Source organism: Acartia tonsa, chromosome 2 (assembly GCF_053477335.1).
Source record: "Acartia tonsa isolate MP-2025a chromosome 2, ASM5347733v1, whole genome shotgun sequence".
Lineage (NCBI taxonomy): Eukaryota > Metazoa > Arthropoda > Copepoda > Calanoida > Acartiidae > Acartia > Acartia tonsa.
In genome coordinates this window covers 2988553-3011290 of record NC_137261.1, presented here as the reverse complement: position 1 = coordinate 3011290, position 22738 = coordinate 2988553, and the positions used below count along the sequence as shown (strand labels likewise).

The following is a 22738-nucleotide window of genomic DNA, read 5'->3' as shown; positions in this document are numbered from 1 at the left end:
ACATTCTGGTAATGATTATAGAGTTGCTACGCTTTCTAAATCGTACCCAACTTCTTCAGGAATCATCATGCAAAGTTTGAAAACGATAGGACAATTCTAACATGCCTAAATTAACGAATAAAAGCTATCTATCTTGGACGGACGTACGGACCGACCCTAATTATAGAAAAGCTTCGCTTTTAAAAATTGTTTTATACACTAATATACTCAAATAGCACTCTAATATCGCTATACAACATTACTTAGTCAGTGTAGGAAGTTGATACTTATGGAGATGCTACGCATTTAAAAATATTAGCAACCCCTTTGCCCTAAAATTTCATTATCTATTATCTATAAATCTATAAATTTATTCTGATTAAAAAGTTACCCTTCTTAAAAAACAAAGAATTGTATATTCTTGGTAATTAGCCATCAAATAATTTAGTTCATTAAATTTACATGCACTTAATTCAGGAATTTAGTTGTAGGCAATTAAAAAGCAGAAATAAATAGGTATTAAAAAAGATAAATTTCTTTTTTTAAAAATAATGTATAAGAAAAATCATAATAATAAAATTTGTATGTTTTGGGAATGAGAGATTTTTTTCTCATAATTATAATACATATATCTGTATTTTTATGTATTTGCTGTTTATTTGTTTCTAGTCCATTTAATCTATAATACAAAGTAGTATAGAATGATGTTTGTTCGTCTGTTTGTTTGTCTGTCTGTTTGTCTGTTTGTTTGTAGCGAAGGATCTCGCTATCCGCTGAATCGATCGGGTTCTCCTTTACAGGGTAGCTTCTCATAGGTCCCGGGAAGGTTTATAACTATTTTCTTGGAGAGTGGGACACCCCGAACCCCCCCAAAAAATGAAAAATATCCCCCCCCCCAAAAAAAAAAATTTTTTTTTTTTAAAACTAAAATTAAAATAGTGGGGTCGACTCCCGCCTCCCAAAATAAATCCCCCCCCCAAAAAAAATTTTTTTTTAAATTTTTCTTTTAAATCTAAAATACGAAAAATTGGTTTGATTAAACCTCTTGTGGTAAAGCCCCTAGAGGCTAGGGGCGAAGCCGCTAGTAATAGATAAAGCAAACAAGCCATTCTTTGATTCTCTTTATACACTTTTTTTGTCATCATTAAAATTAGTAAACTGGACATTTTATAGATTTAAAAAATCTGTCTTGGCATGATTTTATTTAAGTGTACTTTTTTATATGATAAAAATTGCTATTCACTAAAGTATACAAAAACCCAAAAGCATTTTGTATATTGAGAAAAAGAAGAGAGAAAAAACAAAAAAAAGATTAGGAAAAGAAACGAAAATTAAGGGAAAATGAAAATGAATTAAGATTTAATTTGTTTTTCTAGACTAAGCTTCTTTGGTTAAAACTATTCTATGCTGAAATGATCAATTAATAGCCACAAAAGTGTTGCTTTAATTAATGAACTCATGCAATTATTCACGTTATTTGAACAATATGATGTTTTTTTCTATTTCTTGTCCCTTGTAGTTATATTTTTAAACCATTATTAAATAAAGAATATATTCTTATTCCAATGAAAATCTAAGGAATATTTCTTTATAATATGATTGTATATTACCATATTTTTTTATTATATTTAAAATCTATCTTTACTGATAAATAGAGGCAGTGTTTTTTATGAAACGAGTGAATAATGATTATATTTCTATAACTATAACAATCATAATACTAATTGTATATTTTAATTTAATTAAAAGAATTCCTTTTCAATGTCGAATGCTGAGTTAAGAAGCTTTTCATTGGACTGTCTTAGGATTTGGTTCTCCTTGTTGACATCATTTAGTTTGTGCTGGGCTTGAACTAACTCTTGTTTTAACCCTGATACTGTGTTCAAATCCTGAATATATGTTAAAAATCATTAGTGCTTTTAAATAATGATTGGTATTCTTTTCAGTGAGGAAGCGGGCATTTATGTACACGTTTTCTTATTCATTGACTCAAAAGCTTTGCAGTATTGTTTATCATAAAAGCATTAATTTATCGTTCAGTGTCTAATCCCTATATATTGTGTATAATTGATTTAATTGAATTTTATTGTCGTCTTCCACAGATTTTAATTTTGAATGTTCGTTCAGTGTTATGGTAATATTGGATATGGATTTTATTGTTTTTTTTTGTGACAAGGGAATTTTGTCGCTAATTAAGGTTGCTAATTTAGTCCTCATATATTGATTAGGTTTCTCCATGGTAAAGCAACAGGATGGTGTTAAGTCATAATGGGTGGTTTGGACTGCTATTGTTTATTAGACATAAAACATTTTATCATGGTATGCGAAAATTTCTCACAACATCCATGTAATCTGTATCCATTATGGTTATAAATTTAGTAATTACAATGTTTTTACATCTACTTGCCATATTTTCTTCCTATAATATCTAATTCTCTTGATTTTATACCACAAACTCAGTTTGATCATCATTTTTAACCCAGAAATATAAATATCTAACAAATTGAAATATGGTCTTCCTGACTCTTATTATGATAAATAATGCCTACCAGACAATCAACCTTCTGATTCAAAAGTCCATAAAGTGCATTACAAAAAACTAACCCTGTATGTTGTATAAGCATTTATCCCAACTGATTATTTATATTTCAATGTCTTTAATATGACGCGAACTTATAGATATTTTACCTGATTTATTCCCGAGTTTCTGGATTGTTCTTGATTTAATTGACTCATCAGATCCTTATTCTCATGTTTTAATCTCTCCTCCTCTGCCTAGATTTAAAAAAGATTTAGATGTTGACCGAACATGAAATTAGATTCATAATAACCTGCTGTTTCAATGGGGCACATGGAAAAAGAGAAACACAATCCGTCCAGTGTTTTCTTAGATTTAAATGAACAGATAAACAGACAAATGTTTAAATAATCAAACTACAGAGACACTTCCTTCTCAATTGTGTAAATAATTAAATTAAATGAAAGTTTACCTTTATTTTTCTATTATTTTCTTCAGCTACTTGAATTTGTGCGTTCAAACTTTGAATCTCAGAAATCTAAAAAATAAAACAAATCAAAATGTATAACAATGTGCTGATTAACAATCAGAGCAATTGAGCAATTCCTACTTTTTTTTGTATCTGAAAGAATGTTCATCTGTCAATAATGAATTTATTATTACTTGGATCTTACACCAGATTATCATGTACTCTTATAAAGTGAAATTTGTAGCTGGCAAAAATAACGATCCCTTCCCACCATCCACCTACTTACCCCATCACCTCCCCTCCTAATGGATGAACGAACTGATGTAAATTTTAGCAATATAAAATTAGGACAATTTTCCCCTGTTATGATATACACATTAAGAACACCTATGCTTGTATCTATTTGTTTCGGTACGCATGCCTTGCCGTACACGAAATCTTAATCTCCAAGCCCTCCGAATGACCAACATGTGAATGTTTACAAATGTGTATTTATTACCATGAAAACGGTGCATCTAAAACAAAAATATAAAAATTAATTTCATAATATTAATGGCTTATTATTTTTGTATATCGAGGTTGCGTGATTTCAATTTAATTAAAAATATAAAATTTCTAAAAAACTTTAAATTGGCACGAAACATATTAAATAGCATCAGAAATTGATAATTTTAGATTCAAATGATCAATAAAATTAAGGAAAATATTCGTATGTCAAAAGTTAGCAGTTAAATGGTCTATTTGTTGAAAAATTAATGTTTTAAATTTCTTCGTAAAAATATACCATACTACACTTATTATTAAGAATTAAAGATAAATTCTTACCACATTATACGTCAAACTAAGCAGGAAGGCTTATTTGAGATCTTCCACGGATTAGAGCGCATGTATATCCATCCAATACATTATTTTTATTCACGTAGCTCTTCACATGGGAATCAACAAGGAAAAAATGTGCGCGCCTTTGTTTGTTTACAAGCGAAGCGCGGAGATAGTTAGGAATGCCGCGTAACACACTCATTCTCTGGTGTAAGGAAAAGGGAATTAATGGGTTCGAACTTGCCAGGGAATACAAGAAAATCATTCCAACACACACCCGTCTAGTCACTGGGAATCGAACACAATAACTCATCTTAGCATCATGCGTGCAGACAGTGTCCACAAAATCACAATCTCATAACGCATAAATTACAAGAGTTTAAAATGGCATGGCCATCAGGCCTAAAATTAATTATGGTAACTTACGAACACCACAATAACTCAAACCGACTCCACTACCACATAAGGATAGGAATAAGGAATGGGAAAAGCATTCAACATTCATGAAATGCACATTTACCACTCACACATCTCATTAATCATGGCCTCATAATCTCAATTAAAGTTAGAATTACAGACCATGTAATTGCGAATACATGAATTAATAATCAATAGTACCTAAACTTTGATTAGGTACCTACATAATAATAGGCAAATGATTTTTATATTAAAAATCGCATCAATAATTAAATAATCAACTCAAACTTTTAATCAAAAGAAAGAAAGATTAAATAATGACATTTTTTCTACTGAATCTTTTTGCTAGAAAAGAAAAATAGAATTTTCATAAAAAACTTCTCAAAATTAAGCATTTTCTCCAGCGGAAAAATACTCGGGCTTACATCTAGACATTCTTAGATAAGATAGGTAATCCTTGAATCTAACATGTTTAATAAAATAGATACTTAAATCTAAATAAAATATGACTGTAAAATCATCAAACATCGGAAAATTAAAACTTCATAATTTTAAATCTTCGTGAATCAAAATTGCGTAAAATAAAATTGCAATTGAAATATGCAAATTAAATTACCAAAATAAAACAAAAGCTCAATTATAAGAAAAGAACTTCTCTAAATGCTGAGTTTGCAATTTCTCTCTGTTTTAAGAAGAAAGCAACTTGTACATATTCATACAGTCAAAATTAAGGCAATTTGGGGCCTCAGTTAGAATGAACCCCTCAAGATACAAACTAACCAATCTTTAAAATATTAATAATGCCGTGTTCCAGCTATCCTGACGGACGTTATGTCTTTCCATCACAATTTTTGATACTGCATAATTTCCGACAGGATTTCTGGCGCAGGGCTCCATCAACTGAAAATAAACATAATTAGTGATGTTTAAATCATATCAAAAATTAAAAGAATCATGAATAATTCAAGAAACTTTAGAATCATCAATCAAAGCAATCAAAATAAAATTATCTTATGCTTTAGTTTTGCCGTTCTGTAGTATGTCTGGCCGAGGTAACAGAGCTAAGATACACTATAGAGCGGTCTTATTAAGCTTAAATCTTCGAACTCAAAGAATCTACTTAATTCAAGACGAAAAAAATCTGCATTTTTCTTTAGGTACATCGGTTAAAAGGTAAATAGAAATAATTTTAATATATATGTAATATCAAATTATCTATGTGATTATAATAAATCTTAAAGAAATATTTGTATGATGTAAAAAATTTCATTGTGTTACTTTTTATCATATCGAATTTCAATTAAACAAAGATAAAAATGTTCGTATTTGCGTAGGTACCTAGGAAAATTTCCGCGAAAAAAATCCCTGGTCCCGGAAAGACTTAAATCATTGAAAAAACTTGCGTAAACATATAAATAACTTAAGTTTGCATTTCAAATGAAAAAATCTTGCGTCGATTTGAAAGTTTAAACGAAATTGAGTCAAAATTTGCGTTTTTTGTCTTTCGAAAAAAATATCTGATAAATCTACCGTAAAAATAAAATTCAAAGTTAAACAAGAACGATACTTATACTAAACTTTGGGTAGATTGATCTTGAGCAGACGTCTTGCGGAAGTCTCGTTACTCGTGGCGGCTGCGTCATCTGATAATTTGAACTTGCAAACCACGGTCCTCCCACCTGGGCGCACTTCTTCCACACGCCCCAATCTGAACTTCTTCATCAAATTTGTGCTATCGTCGATCAGCACCACGTCTCCCGGCTCGAGCAGCACCTTGTTGCTGCGCCACTTGACGGACTTGAGTAGCTCAGGCATGAGCTGCTCCTTGTACACCTGATGGAACTGACGGGTCAACTCCTCCAAGTTCTCCAGCCTCCTGGTGATGGGCTCTTTACAACCTGTCTCAAAGGTGCAGATTGCATCGTTGGTCCTGCCGCCTAACAGATCAGCAGGTGAAATTATTCTCCAGCAATTGACGTCATCTCCTTGGGTGGCATAGGTCAATGGCTTAGAATTCAGGACTCGTGCAGTCTCAGCACACAACACCAATAAATCATTGAAGGTTACAGTAGCACCAGCCAACTTCTTGTTCAACACACGCTTGACCAGCCCAACCTGCCTCTCCACAGTACCCACGAACGAGTGTGCTGCGGTGGGCACCAGATGCCATTCAAAATGCATTCGGGTATCCTTCAAAAGTTCATCCATAATTCGCTTGGCACCGGCCATATTGGTGCCTCTGTCTGTGGTAACCCTTCTAGGCATATTGTAAAACGCCTGAAGTTTTCTCAAGCCGACCAGCACGGCTTCAGTTGAATAATCAGTCAACACATCAACAAACACAGCCTGTGTAAATCTACAGGCCACAATCAACAACCAAACCTTGTACTTGGTCTTGGAACTCCTGGTACCAACGCCAGGCTTCGTAACTTCGATCGGCCCCGCAAGGTCCATATGCACCTCCTTGAAGGGCACAGAGGGCTCGACACGATCTGGCAGAATATTAGCAATTGCGGGACTCGAACGCTTGGCATATTCAATGGAACATGCAGCACAACTCTTGACCACTTTCATAGCCTCCATGCGGCCATGTGTGATCCATGCATACCTGCGGCTTTGCGCCAACGTCTTACGATGGCCTCCATGCCCCAATTCATCGTGGGACTGTTGAAGGATGAGTCGCGCCAGCCTGTTGTGGCGGCTGAGCAAGACAACACCTGGGCTGTCCTTCATAATCTTCCTGGGGCCTCCAGCAGCGGCCTCAAGAGCCTCATCTCCTCTCCCGGACATTTTCAATATTGTAAATGTCCTAAGAGGATAACATCCATCATGACCCACAATGGGCCAACAAACCTGGACCTTGTGATGATACGGTTGAAGGGAGTCGAATTTCCCCTCGGCGTCCATGGTCATCTCCTTCTCTTGGTTGAAGGAAGTCAAAAACAGGTCACAAACAGAATTCATGTATGTATTTGTGAAAGTATAGTTCTCATAATGCTTAGAACTATCATTGTTGCTAACATCATCCTCAATTGTTGTAACGCCACGTTTCTTGATAAGCAGCGTTTTAAAGCAGTTGGCAGCCTTAAGAACTGCGGCCACAGTCCTCCTCGCCTGCCTGTAGGTCCTTCTTGCCAGGGACCTCCAGAAATCGTTGTCCACTACCTGTGTGAACATTACCTTGAGCTTCGCCATCTTGGGATTTAGCTCGCTCTCGGGAATGGATGCATTTACCTCACCCGCCGTCTTAACGGGCCACTGGTCCTGTTCCAGGCGCAACCAGCTTGGACCTTCCTGGTATGTAGATCCAGGTTGTACATCCTCAATCGTACACAAACCACGCGTCGCCAGATCGGCGATGTTGTGTTGGGTTGGAACCCATCTCCAATCTTCAGGGCTCGTCAACTGTTGTATCTCGGAAACACGATGACTGTTAAAAACATTTAACATAACACTGTCACTGGATAGCTGAGCTAGGGCACAGCTGCTATCACTAAAAAATACTTTGCCAGAAATGTTGAAAGGTAGAGCTCTGGCTACAGTATCCACAAGCCTGGCCAAAATTAGACAACTAAGCATTTCTAACCTTGGTATAGACTCAATCTTCACTGGTGCGACACGTGACTTGGCGCAACACAAAACTACATCATATCCTCCAGGAACTGGCCATCTCAGGTAGGTGATGGCTGCATAGGCCTGGTTAGATGCATCGCAGAAACCAACAAGCATTGGAAGCCCCAACGGCTTATCAGGAACCATCGAACGTCTGAACGACACATTTCCAAGTGCCGAACGGTCCTGGAGGCTGGACACGAGCTCCGACCTCAACTCTCCAGGTATAACATCATCCCAGTTACATCCATGTATGCAAACTGAGCGCAGACAAAGCTTGGACTTAAGCAGCAATGGCGCTGCTAGACCCATTGGGTCATAAAGTTGTTGCACAATTCTCCAAACTTCACGTTTAGTTATCAACTCAGGTAGACTTCTCCAGAGATCCTCCAGGTCCAGATCCTCTAGTAACTTTCTACCCTTAATCTTCTCGCCGTGGTTGGCTCTGACAGGTAGGAACAACTTATCCTGTTTAGGGTCCCAAACGAGGCCCAGAACTTTTACACTGTCAACATCATCTCCAGAATAAACAACAGATTTAAACTTGAAATTGCCAGGTGCAATCATATCCTCCAGCTCTTGGACCAGCTGGACAGCTTCAGGTTTACTGTTATGACCGCTCAAACAGTCATCCACGTAAGTACAAGTCTCCAATTTGACCGATGGAGGATCTTGATACAAAATAAATTCGGAACTGAGTGGTTGCTGAACATCTCTCCACACATCCTGCTGGGCTACAACGTCACAACCTCTAATCTTCTCAGATCCATAAACATCTTGAACATCCTGCTGGGAACGTCCACCAAAAATACGACCAGTGAGTCTGAGGGCGGTCACGGCCATATCTCCAGCCAAGGCCTCACCAAAGTTGATGGTTTTGGTAAGGTAGACCTCTGGCTCTCCATCAACTGTATCAGCGAAAAAAACACGTTTCAGCTGAGAATCTTCATAGGTAGCTAATAATGAATTATAGAACTTCTGAATATCAGCCACGAATGCACACTTATAACTTCTGAACCGGATAAGATTGTGCATCAGAGTATATAATGGGACTGGGCCGTCCATCATAATACTATTGAGGCTTAGCCCCTTGCAGCAGAGGCTAGAATTGGCGCATATCCTCAAGGGCGTGGAAATAGACTCTTTATATGCGCAGACTAGGCTCGAATAATACACGGGCTTAGTATAAGCTAGGTCTTCTGGCGAAGCTTTCTGATACACTCCACGAGACACAGCTTCTTGAAACACTTGGCAGAAGGTGCTGTACTCACCTTTTTTAATCATTCTCTGCCGGTCACGTAAGCAGATCTTATAGGCCTGCTCTGAATTGTCAAATAACACACTTGGCGGCTGCTTGTAGGGATATGAGGCCGTCCAAATATGGTTCTCAAGATCTAATGTCAGACCTTCTTCAATCAGCTGCCGCTTACGCACGTCCAAGGCGGACTGCCCGGCGGCAATGGCGGCGCAATGACGGCAGTTCTTACAACCGCTGCACATTGATGGCGGCTGTATTCCCAAACTCTCAGCACTCAGGAACTCCATCTTGCTGACCTCCAACTTCACAGCTTTACAGGCGACAGGATTAGCAACAGTCCTGCCATCTGCAGACACAACTAAATAGCCTGTACCAAATAAGCTTCTGTACAGTCTAGAATCACCAACCATTTTATCTGCACACGGGAACATAGCTGGTGTCAAATGGCCGATTAAAACATCAATCTTGCCGTCGACCATAGAAAAATTATCAGGCTTCATGTTGAAAATGTCGGCGGCGGCTGTAGGATCAATAGAACGCAACCCTTCTTCAGTACCAATGCTGGGCACTACCGCCGCCTCCAGAATATGTGAATTCCGGTTGCGGTCAACCAAACAAATCTTGACTGTAGGACATGCTTGGCTCTTTCCATCTGCCAGAGAAATAGTAGCTGTGCGACCAGTTGATGGCAACTCTAACTTCTTGGCAATACTTCTAGAAATCAACGTCAAATTTGCTCCACTGTCCCACATGGCATTGACGGTGACTTGACGTTTGTCAGCCGCCAACGCCGGGACCTGCTGCAACATCAGCATAAAATTGTTCTTGCTAAACAATTGTGATTCATACACTGCCGCAACTTGTCCACTAGCAACTGATTCATGTAATAATGAATTATGAGGCTGGTTGCAACTGTCAATGGTACAGCTGCCAAGCTTATCGGCTCTGGGACAATCGGCCACCCGATGCCCCTTTTGTAAGCAGAGCAAACAGGCGCCTATCTTCTTGATGAAGACTTTGCGTTCAGGAACAGACATATCCCTGAACTTGGAGCACTTAAACAACAGGTGATCAGAGTTACAACCTTCCGACGGGCAAGGCTGTTTCTTCTTGGTCTTAGCTGGAGACCCAGGTTTACCAACGGCTGTAGCTGCGGCCGCAGGATTACCCTTCTTCTTGGAGGGGGTGTCTACATCGATTGAACACCTCATCAAAATGGCGCCACGCTGTTCCTCTATAATCTTCAACAGCTTAGGAATATTTGGGGTATCCATCGAGCCCAACGCCAGGTTGAGCTTGTCCTGGAAATCACGTGGCAACTTTTTGGATAACATTTCCAAAAGAATAATGGTCAACCACTGGCTTGTGGTGACTTCCTCATCATCATCATCTTTAGTCAGCTGCTCGAGCTGGCTAACTGCACCACCAAACTCTGCTAAGACTGTCACAATCTGGTTGGAGTCCGACGGTTTAGGCTTCTTCTCCCATTGGTTGAAAAGGCAGAGCATCTGACGTGTTTTGGACTTAAAACGTGCGTCGAGGTAAGCCCATTGAGATTCATGTGATTGAATCTGAATTAACTGAAGTCTTAACTCTTTATTTTTGCAGACCTTTTCACTGCTCAACAATAACTGTAAATATGACGGGTCCTGTCCTACGGTAAGCTTTTTAAAATTGTCCTTGAAACTTACGTAGGCTGACTCTGAGCCGTCAAAGCTTGGAAGAAGACGTTCGTCGACACGATTCATATATCCTGGCGTGAACATAGAACCGGTGCCGAACTGTGGTGTGCCAAACGGCGACACAAATGGCGATGCTGTCGAAGCACCCGCCGTCGTTGTAGGCGGCTTCACAGGTTCAAGCTTAACCTCGGCCAGCCGTTTCATCAAAGCAGACAAAGTGTTTATAATTGGTTCTGGTAAGGGAAAGTATGACCCTTTAATAACCTTCACAATCTTTAAGCAACGATCATATAGTTCAGCCTTATGGTCAGGCAAATTATCACCAACTAAATCAACAACACTTTGAATGTCACTAAGCTCCTCCATAGCATCTAGAGCATCTTTCAGAGCGTTATAATCTTTTTGCACAGTAATTATATTAGAATAAATGTCACTAAACTCCTCAAGCTCTTGGATTCTCACACCAAGCTTGCTAAAACCGACCATAATGCTATCGAATGTCTCGAACTTGTCATGGACAAGGATTGACTCCTTAGTGAAATGTCTAACATCAAGCTCTGAAGATTCACTGACCAACTTCATCACTTTATCTAGTTCACTGGTTAGGGCCTCGACGGCTGGGCGCAGCCGTAGTCCCAGTTGAGCGCCTTTATTCTTTTTAGGACCCATGATTGTCACAATAATTAACTGTACTGATTACGATTATAATAGTGTGTGGTAAGGTATCACAACCAACACATTCACAAAACTTCACAGATATTTTCTTAGCCGCATCTGTTCTGTCTCGTTTTCATTGTTTCGGTACGCATGCCTTGCCGTACACGAAATCTTAATCTCCAAGCCCTCCGAATGACCAACATGTGAATGTTTACAAATGTGTATTTATTACCATGAAAACGGTGCATCTAAAACAAAAATATAAAAATTAATTTCATAATATTAATGGCTTATTATTTTTGTATATCGAGGTTGCGTGATTTCAATTTAATTAAAAATATAAAATTTCTAAAAAACTTTAAATTGGCACGAAACATATTAAATAGCATCAGAAATTGATAATTTTAGATTCAAATGATCAATAAAATTAAGGAAAATATTCGTATGTCAAAAGTTAGCAGTTAAATGGTCTATTTGTTGAAAAATTAATGTTTTAAATTTCTTCGTAAAAATATACCATACTACACTTATTATTAAGAATTAAAGATAAATTCTTACCACATTATACGTCAAACTAAGCAGGAAGGCTTATTTGAGATCTTCCACGGATTAGAGCGCATGTATATCCATCCAATACATTATTTTTATTCACGTAGCTCTTCACATGGGAATCAACAAGGAAAAAATGTGCGCGCCTTTGTTTGTTTACAAGCGAAGCGCGGAGATAGTTAGGAATGCCGCGTAACACACTCATTCTCTGGTGTAAGGAAAAGGGAATTAATGGGTTCGAACTTGCCAGGGAATACAAGAAAATCATTCCAACACACTATTTATGTAATGTTTGAATTAACAATGTGGAATATGGTCCAAAAATACACTTGTCCTTATCCCTTGATTTTAAAAGATTTTACCTTTAATTTGACTTCTCTCTGTACTTTCATTAACTCCATATTTTCTTCTACGTGTTTTCTTTGGCTCTGGGAAACCTAAAAAATTAATTATTAAATCTAAAATATTTTTAGTAGCAAATCTACTCTGTAAGTGGTTGTGCCTGTCCTTTACTAAGCCTTCAATGTAATATTTAAGGACGATAATTTTGTGTAGTATAAAGTATAAAAGAAAAACTTCATTTCAATATTTGTAAGATAGATTTAATGCTGTACCTGGCTTTTTAGATTTGATATTTCTTCATCCGTTGTTGATACCTGCATAAAATAGGCAAAGGTAAACTTCTGAAAAATAAGAGGCAGAGAAAAAAATTCCAATTTACTATAACTTGTTTCGCTACATTCAAATGATTTATGAGATAAAATTGTTCACATAACATTTTTGTAGTATCATGGATTTTCCACAAAAACTTTCACTTAAAAATTATAGGGCAGCTATGGACATGGGTCCACAGCCGCGGTTCAGCCGCGTGGCTTCCGGGTGGCACAATTGAAATTTGAGGCTAAGGTAAATTAGAAAGGCTTCGACAGCCACGTGGCTTAGGGCGGCTGTAGCTGACGAGCTTTGGTCATGATAATAAATTTTCTCGTATTCATTCGAATCCGGTGGATAGGAACCGGTTCTCATAAATACGAAAAAACTATGTCTAGCATCGTATTATATCCAGTTTTCTACGAATATAGAAATGTACAATCATAAGATTAAAACCAGTTTTTTTAGCCGGTGCCTTTGGCACCACGGGGCTAAAAAAACTAGTGTTAATCTTATGATTGTACATTCTATATCCACGGAAAGCCGTTTATAATACGATACGAGAAATAACTATTAAAGGGTACCTTCATTTGATATTTTTCCTTGTAATTTTCAATTTCTTGTTCATGGCGGGATAATTGTTCTTGCAGACTGGTCACCTTAATTATACATTACTTTTAATAATTTATATTTTGTTATGCATATGCATATACTCTACAAATATTGTCTGTCTATCTGTCTGACCAAAAGCTTACAAAAATTGATAAGCAATTGATGGTTTTTAAAATTCTAAACTTGAATTTCTTTTCTCGTATTCATTCGAATCCGGTGGACAGGAACCGGTTCTCATCCATACGAAAAAACTATGTCTAGCATCGTATTATATCCAGCTTTCTACGAATATAGAAATGTACAATCATAAGATTAAAACCAGTTTTTTTAGCCGGTGCCTCCGGCACCTCGGGGCTAAAAAAACTAGTTTTAATCTCATATTTGTATTTTCTATATCCGCGGAAAGCCGTTTATAATATGATGCGAGAAATAACTATTCTCGTATTCATTCGAATCCGGTGGATAGGAACCGGTTCTCATCCATACGAAAAAAACTATGTCTAGCATCGTATTATATCCAGCTTTCTACGAATATAAGAATGTTCAATCATAAGATTAAAACCAGTTTTTTTAGCCGGTGCCTTCGTCACCTTGGGGCTAAAAAATCTAGTTTTAATCTTACAATTGTACATTCTATATCCGTGGAAAGCCGTTTATAATACGATGCGAGAAATAACTATTAACAAATATGCTGTTATACACGATTACTGCTTATTGGTTGTACCTGCAAAGAATAAATTTATACTGAGTGATTAACATCCTCCTTAATTACATTAACTTTGTGGCTAAAAGCATTCCTAACTTTTATATTATCCTTTTATATAAAGAAGTAAGCTTTTCAGGGAAGCTTTATGGATGTCTTGGGGTGGTTTTTGGCAATTTGCCTTACTATCCCTTTATGCAAGGGGTGAAGCAACTAGTAACACATATAGTTTATATTTTGTTTTAGTTTTTGCTTATTCTTGCTTCGCTACTTATGAACATTGTCCATTTTCACAGATTTAATTCATATATGTTGTAAATCATAGCAAATCCTAAAATTATCTGTTTATAAAATTTAATAGTGAATTTGTTGTACTTTAACCATGGATATATGGAACAAAAACTGATTCTTTGGTTTCTCTTGGATTTTGAGTACTTTAATATACCTGATTTTTTATTGTTGTGTTCACTGTACATTTCAAATTGCTCAATTTTTAAAATTTTTACCTGGTCTTCGAGTCTTCGATTTTCTTCTTTTGCCTCGTCCAATAGTCTAAAAATATGAACATTATATATCATTTTACAGATTGTTGGTGCTTCTTTTCAACGTGACCAGAGAGAACAAATACTCCACCTCCTTCTTTAAAAAATAACTAGAAATAGTTTTTTTTCTTTTTTATGTCTATCACCTACAAGGCAAATACATATTATGAATTTTTAAATTTCATCTAGAGAAATTACCTAGTAGCTTGTTGTGACAACATCTGTATTTGTGCCATTCCATTCAATCCATTGACTCCATTTTGATACCCAGCACTACCTCCATTCTGGTATCCACCCCCATTTCCATTTCCTTGTCCGCCTCCAGGGGTCATTCTTCCTCCTATAAAAGTGTAACTATTTTCAAAAATAACATTTTGTGCTTTCCCTAATCAAATCTTCACCAAAAGGGTAAGGCAACATGGGGCCAAATCATATAAAATTTTCTCTGCTAACCAAAGAATTATTGTTTCCTTAAGACTCAAGACATCTTTCAAGGACCTGAACCTAGACTACCTCTACCTCTTTAATATTTATACCTGGATATGGTCCTGGTGTACTAGATCTACCTCCAGCATGGATACCAGGACCTGGACCTGGTGTACCCCTGCCTCCAGAATACATATTGTAACCTAAACAAAATTTAAAAATTGTATTTTAGTCTCAACAAAGACAAGGCTAAAAGTAGCGTATATTTTTCTTTTTCACATGTATATATTCAAGTGATAATTTTTTGAAATAATTGAAAAGTTTAAAATCTTTAAAAATTTAAATTTAAAATTTAATAACCTGGGGATGGTGCTCTTCTGCCTTGAACAGAGGGTGCTCTTGGTGGCTGGGGTGTGTTGCTCCTAAGATTAATAAGTTTTGGTTGAATTAAACATATCATTTAATTCTGATTCTAGCTTAGTCATTATGAGATGTAGGAACAGGACAACTTCTCTGTATTATAAAAAAATATTAAAAAGATCTAGTACACAAAGTTTAAAATTCCAAAATATATGCCGATTACTAACTATTTGCTTGCATAATGATAAAGTTGCCCCACCTTAAAGTACCCAAAAGTCAGGGATCTAAAAGACAATGGCCGATGAATTGAAAAACACAAAACTACCTCTTCTGTACTTTGCTGTTGAAACGGTTGGACACTCAAATTAATGAACCAACCAACTAAAAGTCCCCAAAGTTATTAAGCCATTGAATAAGAAAACGTTATTATACAATTTCGGGGACTAGTGTAATAAACATCCCAATGTCACCTCACTCCCTGCACAAAAGTAGTTTAAAAGTGATAGGTTACCTTCTTGAGTTTCTTGTTTGCGGTTTCTTCCCTGTTTGTTGATTTCTTGCTACGAATAACTTCTCCTGGAAAAACAAGTTGTTGTTAATTCACATATCAACTAACAAAAAACCTATTACCTAACCTAACATTGAGAAACTAAAACGTTACAGAACGAAAATTTCTAGAGTTAATCAAATAAAATTGTAGACTAATTCAATAGTTTCTTTGCTTCTCTATGGATTCAAGAAAATTAAACTGATTTTTTATAAGGTGCATTAATAGATTAGTTTATATGGTATGCACTTTTAAAGTACATATAATTTGTAAAGCTTACATTTTAAATGTAGATCAGGGTTGGAAGTTTTTATTTTTATTTCTTGTTTGAATAATACTTATCTACAGAACAATACTTTATTGTTTGTGGCTGTGTCCAATTCCTGTGCATACATACACCAATAATGAAACAAATTAAACAAAAACTATTTTCTGTAGATTAAGATTAATGGTGAAAAAGTTTGGACATTGAAGATTTGTGTTTAACTCAATATTTTTTTTATACAATACCCAAAGTTTTAAGTTATTGAATGCGATATAATATTATTAAACTTTCGATGTGCTTTTCATGGATAAACTTTGAATGTGATAAAATAATAAAAGATCTGGTTAGATTCATGGTTAATTATCATATTGTTGTTCTTTTACTTCTGCAAAAGAACTTTATCAAAGTAATCAGAAATGAAAATTTACCTTAGATTAGATTTATCATTTTTGAGTATACGTACATAAAAAGAACAACAATAATAAATGAATTAAATTAATATCAAAATTTTATTGGTTAAATTATAAATATTTTCTTTCCAAATGGCAGTTTCCTAATAGGGTATGAAGTTTGCAATAATGTGTATTCACACATTGTTTTCATACAGGCCACATCCCTAACAGTTGTGTGCAAAATTCAACCTTAGGTAGTGGTGAAAGGACAGGGTTAATATTATCGATGGTTAGCCATGAATAAAACTGATGCTCCTGTTTGACCATAGAGATGACAATAGAATGTCATCTATTAGAATTTCTTATATAATATTATTATAATCAAGGAACAGGATGTCTGTTTGTCTGTACTGAAGGATTTCGCTAAACACTGAACCGATTGCTCCACCTTCCCACATTTTTTTCCACCTCCTAAAGTGAAAAATCCATTGAAACTGTATGAAGATTAAATGCTTAGGGTTAGACGATAGACGGTGCAATAAGTGGATGAACATAAAATATTTGTATTTTTAAAAGCGAAGCTTTTCTATAATTAGGGCCTGTCCGTCCGTACGTCCGTCCGTACGTCCGTCCGTACGTCCGTCCGTACGTCCGTCCGTCCGTCCGTCCGTAACGGATAGCTTTTTTCGTTAATTTAGGCATGTTAGAATTGTCCTATCGATTTCAAACTTTGCATGGTGATTCCTGTAGTAGTTAGGTACGATTTAGTAAGCGTAGCAACTCTATAATCATTACCAAAATGTCCGTACGTCCATTTTAAACATGTTGATTTTTTTACTTTTTTAACAACAAATTTTTATATGATCTAATTATCCGATTGATCTGATTTTTTGTATACTGATTCCTGGGACATCAAAGTACAATATTATAAGCGAAGCAACTCTATAATTAAGTCCTGAAAATGTAAGTATGTCCATAAACATTATTCTGTATCAAGCAGTTTTTCAACAAATTCACTTACAATATTGCATCGACTCTTATACATTTATATTCTGATTATTCAGTTCTGACACTATACAAGTGTTAATGTCCGTTTGTCCTACCGTGTCAGCGCTTCGCTTTTATGGATGTTGTCATCCTTGTTTAGACATATGTTCCCAAATTAAATTTTACTTGTGAAAAAAAAGGATTATTGTATTCATTTTATGTACACACGAATTACGGATTTTTATTTAAAGACAACTTGACAGAAAAAAACTCTCATCCGAGAGTAAAGATTTGTTTATAGTGTTGCCACTCTAGAGTTTTAGTTTAAATGACTCTTTAAATGTTATGCTCATAAGAGTTTGGATAGATTAAAGATAAGAAACATTTTTTTAGAGATTTAATCCTTCTTTGGCCTTCAAAGTATCGCTGTAAAATCTTATTTGCACATGAGACTTTTTGCAAGAAAAAATACATCAATTTACATATGATTAATCCTTTTATGTTTACTTTATAAAAAACAGGTAAATAAATATACAGTCATAACATCTTATCTTATCTTAAGCTCTACTATCCTTATACCATAAACTCGTATCCATACCTTATCCTATATTATTATCATAAATTGTATATCGATAGTTAAATTACTGAAATACAATACAATAAATACAATATTGAACAATGGGCATGTAATTTTCTGTTGTTGAGAAGAAGACCAATTATGTTTAAGTAATCTGTAAATACATGTCTCAGAAATGACAAATTTCTTCCAGGAAGGAAGAGGACAATGTGATGCTTATTACACTAGTCCCGAAGTGTCTGATAATTAGAATCTACAGAAGAGGAATTTTATGTATCATCATTGGGGATGTACATAAATTTATCGGCAATTGTCTTATCCCTTTAGATACCTGCATTTCTTCCAAAAGCTTTGCCTTTAATGTACGCAATAGTCGTAATTATTTACTTACTTTAAGAAGACCATTCTGTTGTTCTAGCTCTCTAATTCTCTGCTGTTGATCTTCTATTAACTCTTCTGTCTCAACATCCCTGTATTTTCGTGTTTCAACGTGCCCGCCAAAATAAATTAGCGAATAACCTAGCGCTTATATTATATATATATATTCGAATCCAGGGATTGAAAGGAAAAAGACAATAGACAATAAAAAATTGCCCCATCTGTAAATAAAATTTTTTGGTAGTATAGTTATTTAGCGCATTGTATTATAAACAGCTTTCCGCGGATATAAAAATGTACAATTAAAAGATTTTTTATATTATGATTGTACATTTTTATAGTCGTAGAAATCTGGATATAATACGATAAGATGCATGATTTATCAGTAAGGCCTAGAACCTGTTCTAATCCACCAGATATTAAGCTATACTGGAAAAGAAATTCTTAGTTCACACCATTAAACAAGTATGTTGGCTACTGTAAAACACTTTAATGGTAAGGGTATTAGCACATATTTTTAAACACTCCAAATTCATTATTTTGCAGTTTTTGCGGACAGGATTGGACATCCCTGTATTTAGGACCACCGCCACCCGCATTCTCCATTCTTTTCTTCTCTGATAACACCCTGAAGAAATTGTTTATGATGCAGGTTGCAAATATTTAAAAAGTTATTTATCGCATCTTATTGTAAACAGCTTTCCGATAATATGAAAATGTACAATTATAAGACTGAAACCATTTTTATATTCGTAGAAAACTGGATATAATACGATGCTATACATAATTTTTCAGTATGGCCGAGGAACGGTTATAATCCACCGGATAGTAAACGGTTTCGAGTCGGTACTGGAACATTAAATTATCTGATTTTAAAATACTACAGAATGCTATTATTTAGGGGATGGAGGCAAGTAAAGTGGCCTAAAACCAGCCAATAACTTAAATTTTGTAATAAAGCAATCTCTGGGACCAATGAAAGCTTCCCTGAAATTGAGAATTTAATCATCTCAGTGTTTAGCGAGATATTGATGGATAATCAAATATAAAATCAAATTGTTTTGAAATAAAATATTAAAGATAATTATATTCATACCTTATAAGCTTTGTAGCTAATTTCTTCATTTTTTCTTCCTGTTGATTTGCATATTTCTTTAGTGCACTGTTTTCTTCTAATACTCGTAAATATCTAAACAGTAGTATGTCTTTCTTTAGATCTCTCAAGCTACACGTTCAGTATCAATACGTGATTACCTACTGCTTATTCCTTCTTTATTTTTAAATTACAATTTTTAACACCCGTATATATGTTTATGCTAATTTGGTGCACCCACTTAAACTTTGCAACCCTGACTTACCTATCCTCCAGGTCCAGGGTGGGCATACAAAAAACCCACCCAAAAAAACCCACCCAGGGTTTTTTAAAAAACCCATTGAAAAAAAACCCAAGGTTTTTTGGGTTTTTGAAAAAACATTGAAATTTCACGTTAAAATTTACAAATTAAATCTCTATTTACTCAAAGACTAGTATCTAATAACATTTTAAAGCAAATTTTACCTAAAAAACGTAAAAAAATATAAATTTTGATCTGAAATTTTGCATGAATAATCCTTGGTAAGTCTTTTTTCCCTAAATCGAACAAAAAATTGGAAAAGTAATGGCTAACGGCTGGCAGCTCAGATGTTTTGCCATTTTTCGGCTATCTTAAGAGCAAATTAGTCACAAAACCTATCTCCACATAATACTTTTTATCAAACGGTTCTAGCCGGTTGCTGTAGGTACTAGAAATTTTAAAAATCGTTATTGCTATCATTTAACATGAATTAAACCAAAATATGTTTTAAAAAGTAGATTCCTACGTAATTAATGATGAATTTGCCCTCAAAATAGGCAAAAAACGGCTAAACGGCTGAGCCGCCAGCCGTTACTTTTTCCAAATTTTTGTTAGATTTAGGGAAAATAGACCTACCAAGGATTACTCATGAAAAATTTCAGATCGAAATTCGAATTCTAAGTGCTATTTAATCATTAATTACGAGATGGTTGCATTAACCCCCCCCCCCCCTTATAAAAATGATGCTCTACTTATTGTTCAAATGTTTATGAAATTACTTTCTCTCAAAACTTAATTTCAGAAAACGCTTTGCTACTAATTGATGATATATAAATTGTGTAAATTACATAATCATAATTGATTTTTGAACTAAAACATAACAATTTATGAAAGGAAATAGTTACAGTGGCGTGCAGAGGGTTTTATTAAGGAGATGTAAAAAGGGGAATACCTTAATAATTTCTGAAGGGGGGGGGGGGGTGTTAACAGCTTAGGAATAGAGGAGGAGGTTCCATGTTTTGAAGCTTTTAACCTCCCCTCCCCCTTAATAGAATATTTTGTGCACCGTTGCTAATAAGGGTTTATAATTGATCGAAATGCCAGTTTTTTTCATTATCTATCTTGTTTATTGTTAAATCTTGCTTACCTAATACCTACAACAACATAAACATTAATATTTCATCAATATATCAAATGTATTTGAATCCTAAATGAAAAAACCCAATAAAACCCGAAAAAACCCAATAAAACCCAGGGTTTTAAGGGTTTTTATGGGTTGGGTTGGGCTTTTTAAAAAAACCCTGGGTTTTTCCCCACCCTGTCCAGGTCTGTCCTGTTGAACTTGGCAACCATGACTTACTTATCCTCCAGGTCTATCCTGTTAATCTAGGCAACCATGACTTACCTATCCTCCAGGTCTATCCTGTTAAACTTGGCAACCATGACTTACCTATCCTCCAGGTCTATCCTGATAAACTTGGCAATCATGACTTACCTATCCTGTTTTATCTTGGTAACCATGACTTACATATCCTCCAGGTCTATCCTGTTAAACTTGGCAACCCTGACTTACCTATCCTCCAGGTCTATCCTGTTAAACTTGGTGACCATGACTTTCATATCCTCCAGGTCTATCCTGTTAAACTTGGCAACCATGACTTTCCTATCCTCCAGGTCTATCCTGTTAAACTTGGCAACCATGACTTTCCTATCCTCCAGGTCTATCCAGTAAAACTTAGCAACCCTGACTAATATATCCTCCAGGTATATCCTGTTAAACTTGGCAACCCTGATTTACCTATCCTCCAGGTCTGTCCTGTTGAACTTGGTGACCATGTTCCTCTCGTGCAGGAGAAGTGCGTCTGGTCGACTCAAGTCAATAGTGAGCTGGCTACCAGGATCTTTGGTCGGTATCAAGTCATCGTCTATATCCATTGTGTGGATTTTCTAAGAATTTAAATTAATAAAAGGTAATCAACATTTTCATCTTGCATTTTAGGTTAAAATATAGAAACATACATATGTGGATTGAAGTGGTAAAATTTCAAAAAGTTTTATTGACGTATTAATGCTACACAATAAGACTTTATTAAAAGAAAACCTGATTTAAAAAACGATGCCGTTTATTTATGTTTTGAAACAAATATGAAATTATAACAATCCGTTTCTTCAGTATTAAAGGAGCAGTTAATCTTTGTATATCGTTTCTTTAAATCTATTTGTTGAGCTTCGCTCTTATGCATGGTTCGCTATCCGCGCGGCTGCTGCTTAGTAATGCTAAAGGGGGACGGGCTGTGAGTTGCCGAGGGTTGCTGTAAACTAGACTTGCTTACGATCGAAGAGTATGGCTGATTCTTTCTCCAAGCCGCCCAGCTTTTTGAAATCCGCTCAATTATGTGCGGTTGGTAATTTAGTTTTGTCTAAGATGTTTAAATAATTATTACACTATCCACAGCTACTAAAAAGCAACGTTGAGAGTGTGGCTGCGTATGGTGGTGGCTTAGACTGAGTGAGGTTTAGGTTTGCTGTCACTAGGGTAGCTGATTTCAAATTTGATTGCAGCTAAGCGGGTGGCTTACGAAGCCACTTGTCTGATTGCGAGGCTTGTGTAAGCCGCGCAGCTGCAGGTGGCTGTGGCCACTTTTGTCGGTTAAAGTTTTGTGCGAAAACATTATATACTTTCATCCCTTTAACCGCTTGCAGCCTTTAAAGTTAATAAATTTTTGGACATAATCGTTACCAGAAACATTTTACCGCAACTTGCACTAGATCTAATAATAATCCTTTAAAGCTGTGTAATAAAAACAAATGAATAAAAACGTAAAAGCGTTAAATATATAAAACGGCATATTAAAAGTAATCTTACGTTTAAAAGCTTAATATTGTTAAAGCAGTAAGTTTTTATTTAATGTAACAAAATTCATTTTGCAGTGACTATTATCTATCCTTATAAGATGTTTAACTACTAATATATAGACAAAATTAAAAATAACTTATCTAAAAC

The 22738-nt window shown here is 35.6% G+C and overlaps 1 protein-coding gene across 1 annotated transcript; it reads right to left on the bottom strand.

The window, feature by feature from the left end:
* Positions 1 to 1721: 1721 nt before the first annotated feature.
* On the bottom strand, positions 1722 to 22406 carry LOC145312359 (uncharacterized). Its single transcript, XM_080151598.1, has 16 exons — positions 22314 to 22406; positions 21533 to 21681; positions 19497 to 19589; positions 18958 to 19028; positions 18414 to 18541; positions 15766 to 15830; positions 15255 to 15316; positions 15005 to 15097; positions 14667 to 14808; positions 14433 to 14478; positions 13196 to 13270; positions 12575 to 12616; positions 12323 to 12397; positions 2970 to 3035; positions 2668 to 2754; positions 1722 to 1868 (listed from the first exon to the last, which is right to left on the bottom strand). The coding sequence occupies exons 1-16, from the start codon at positions 22404 to 22406 to the stop codon at positions 1722 to 1724; spliced, it is 1434 nt and encodes a 477-aa protein (XP_080007724.1).
* Positions 22407 to 22738: the final 332 nt, after the last annotated feature.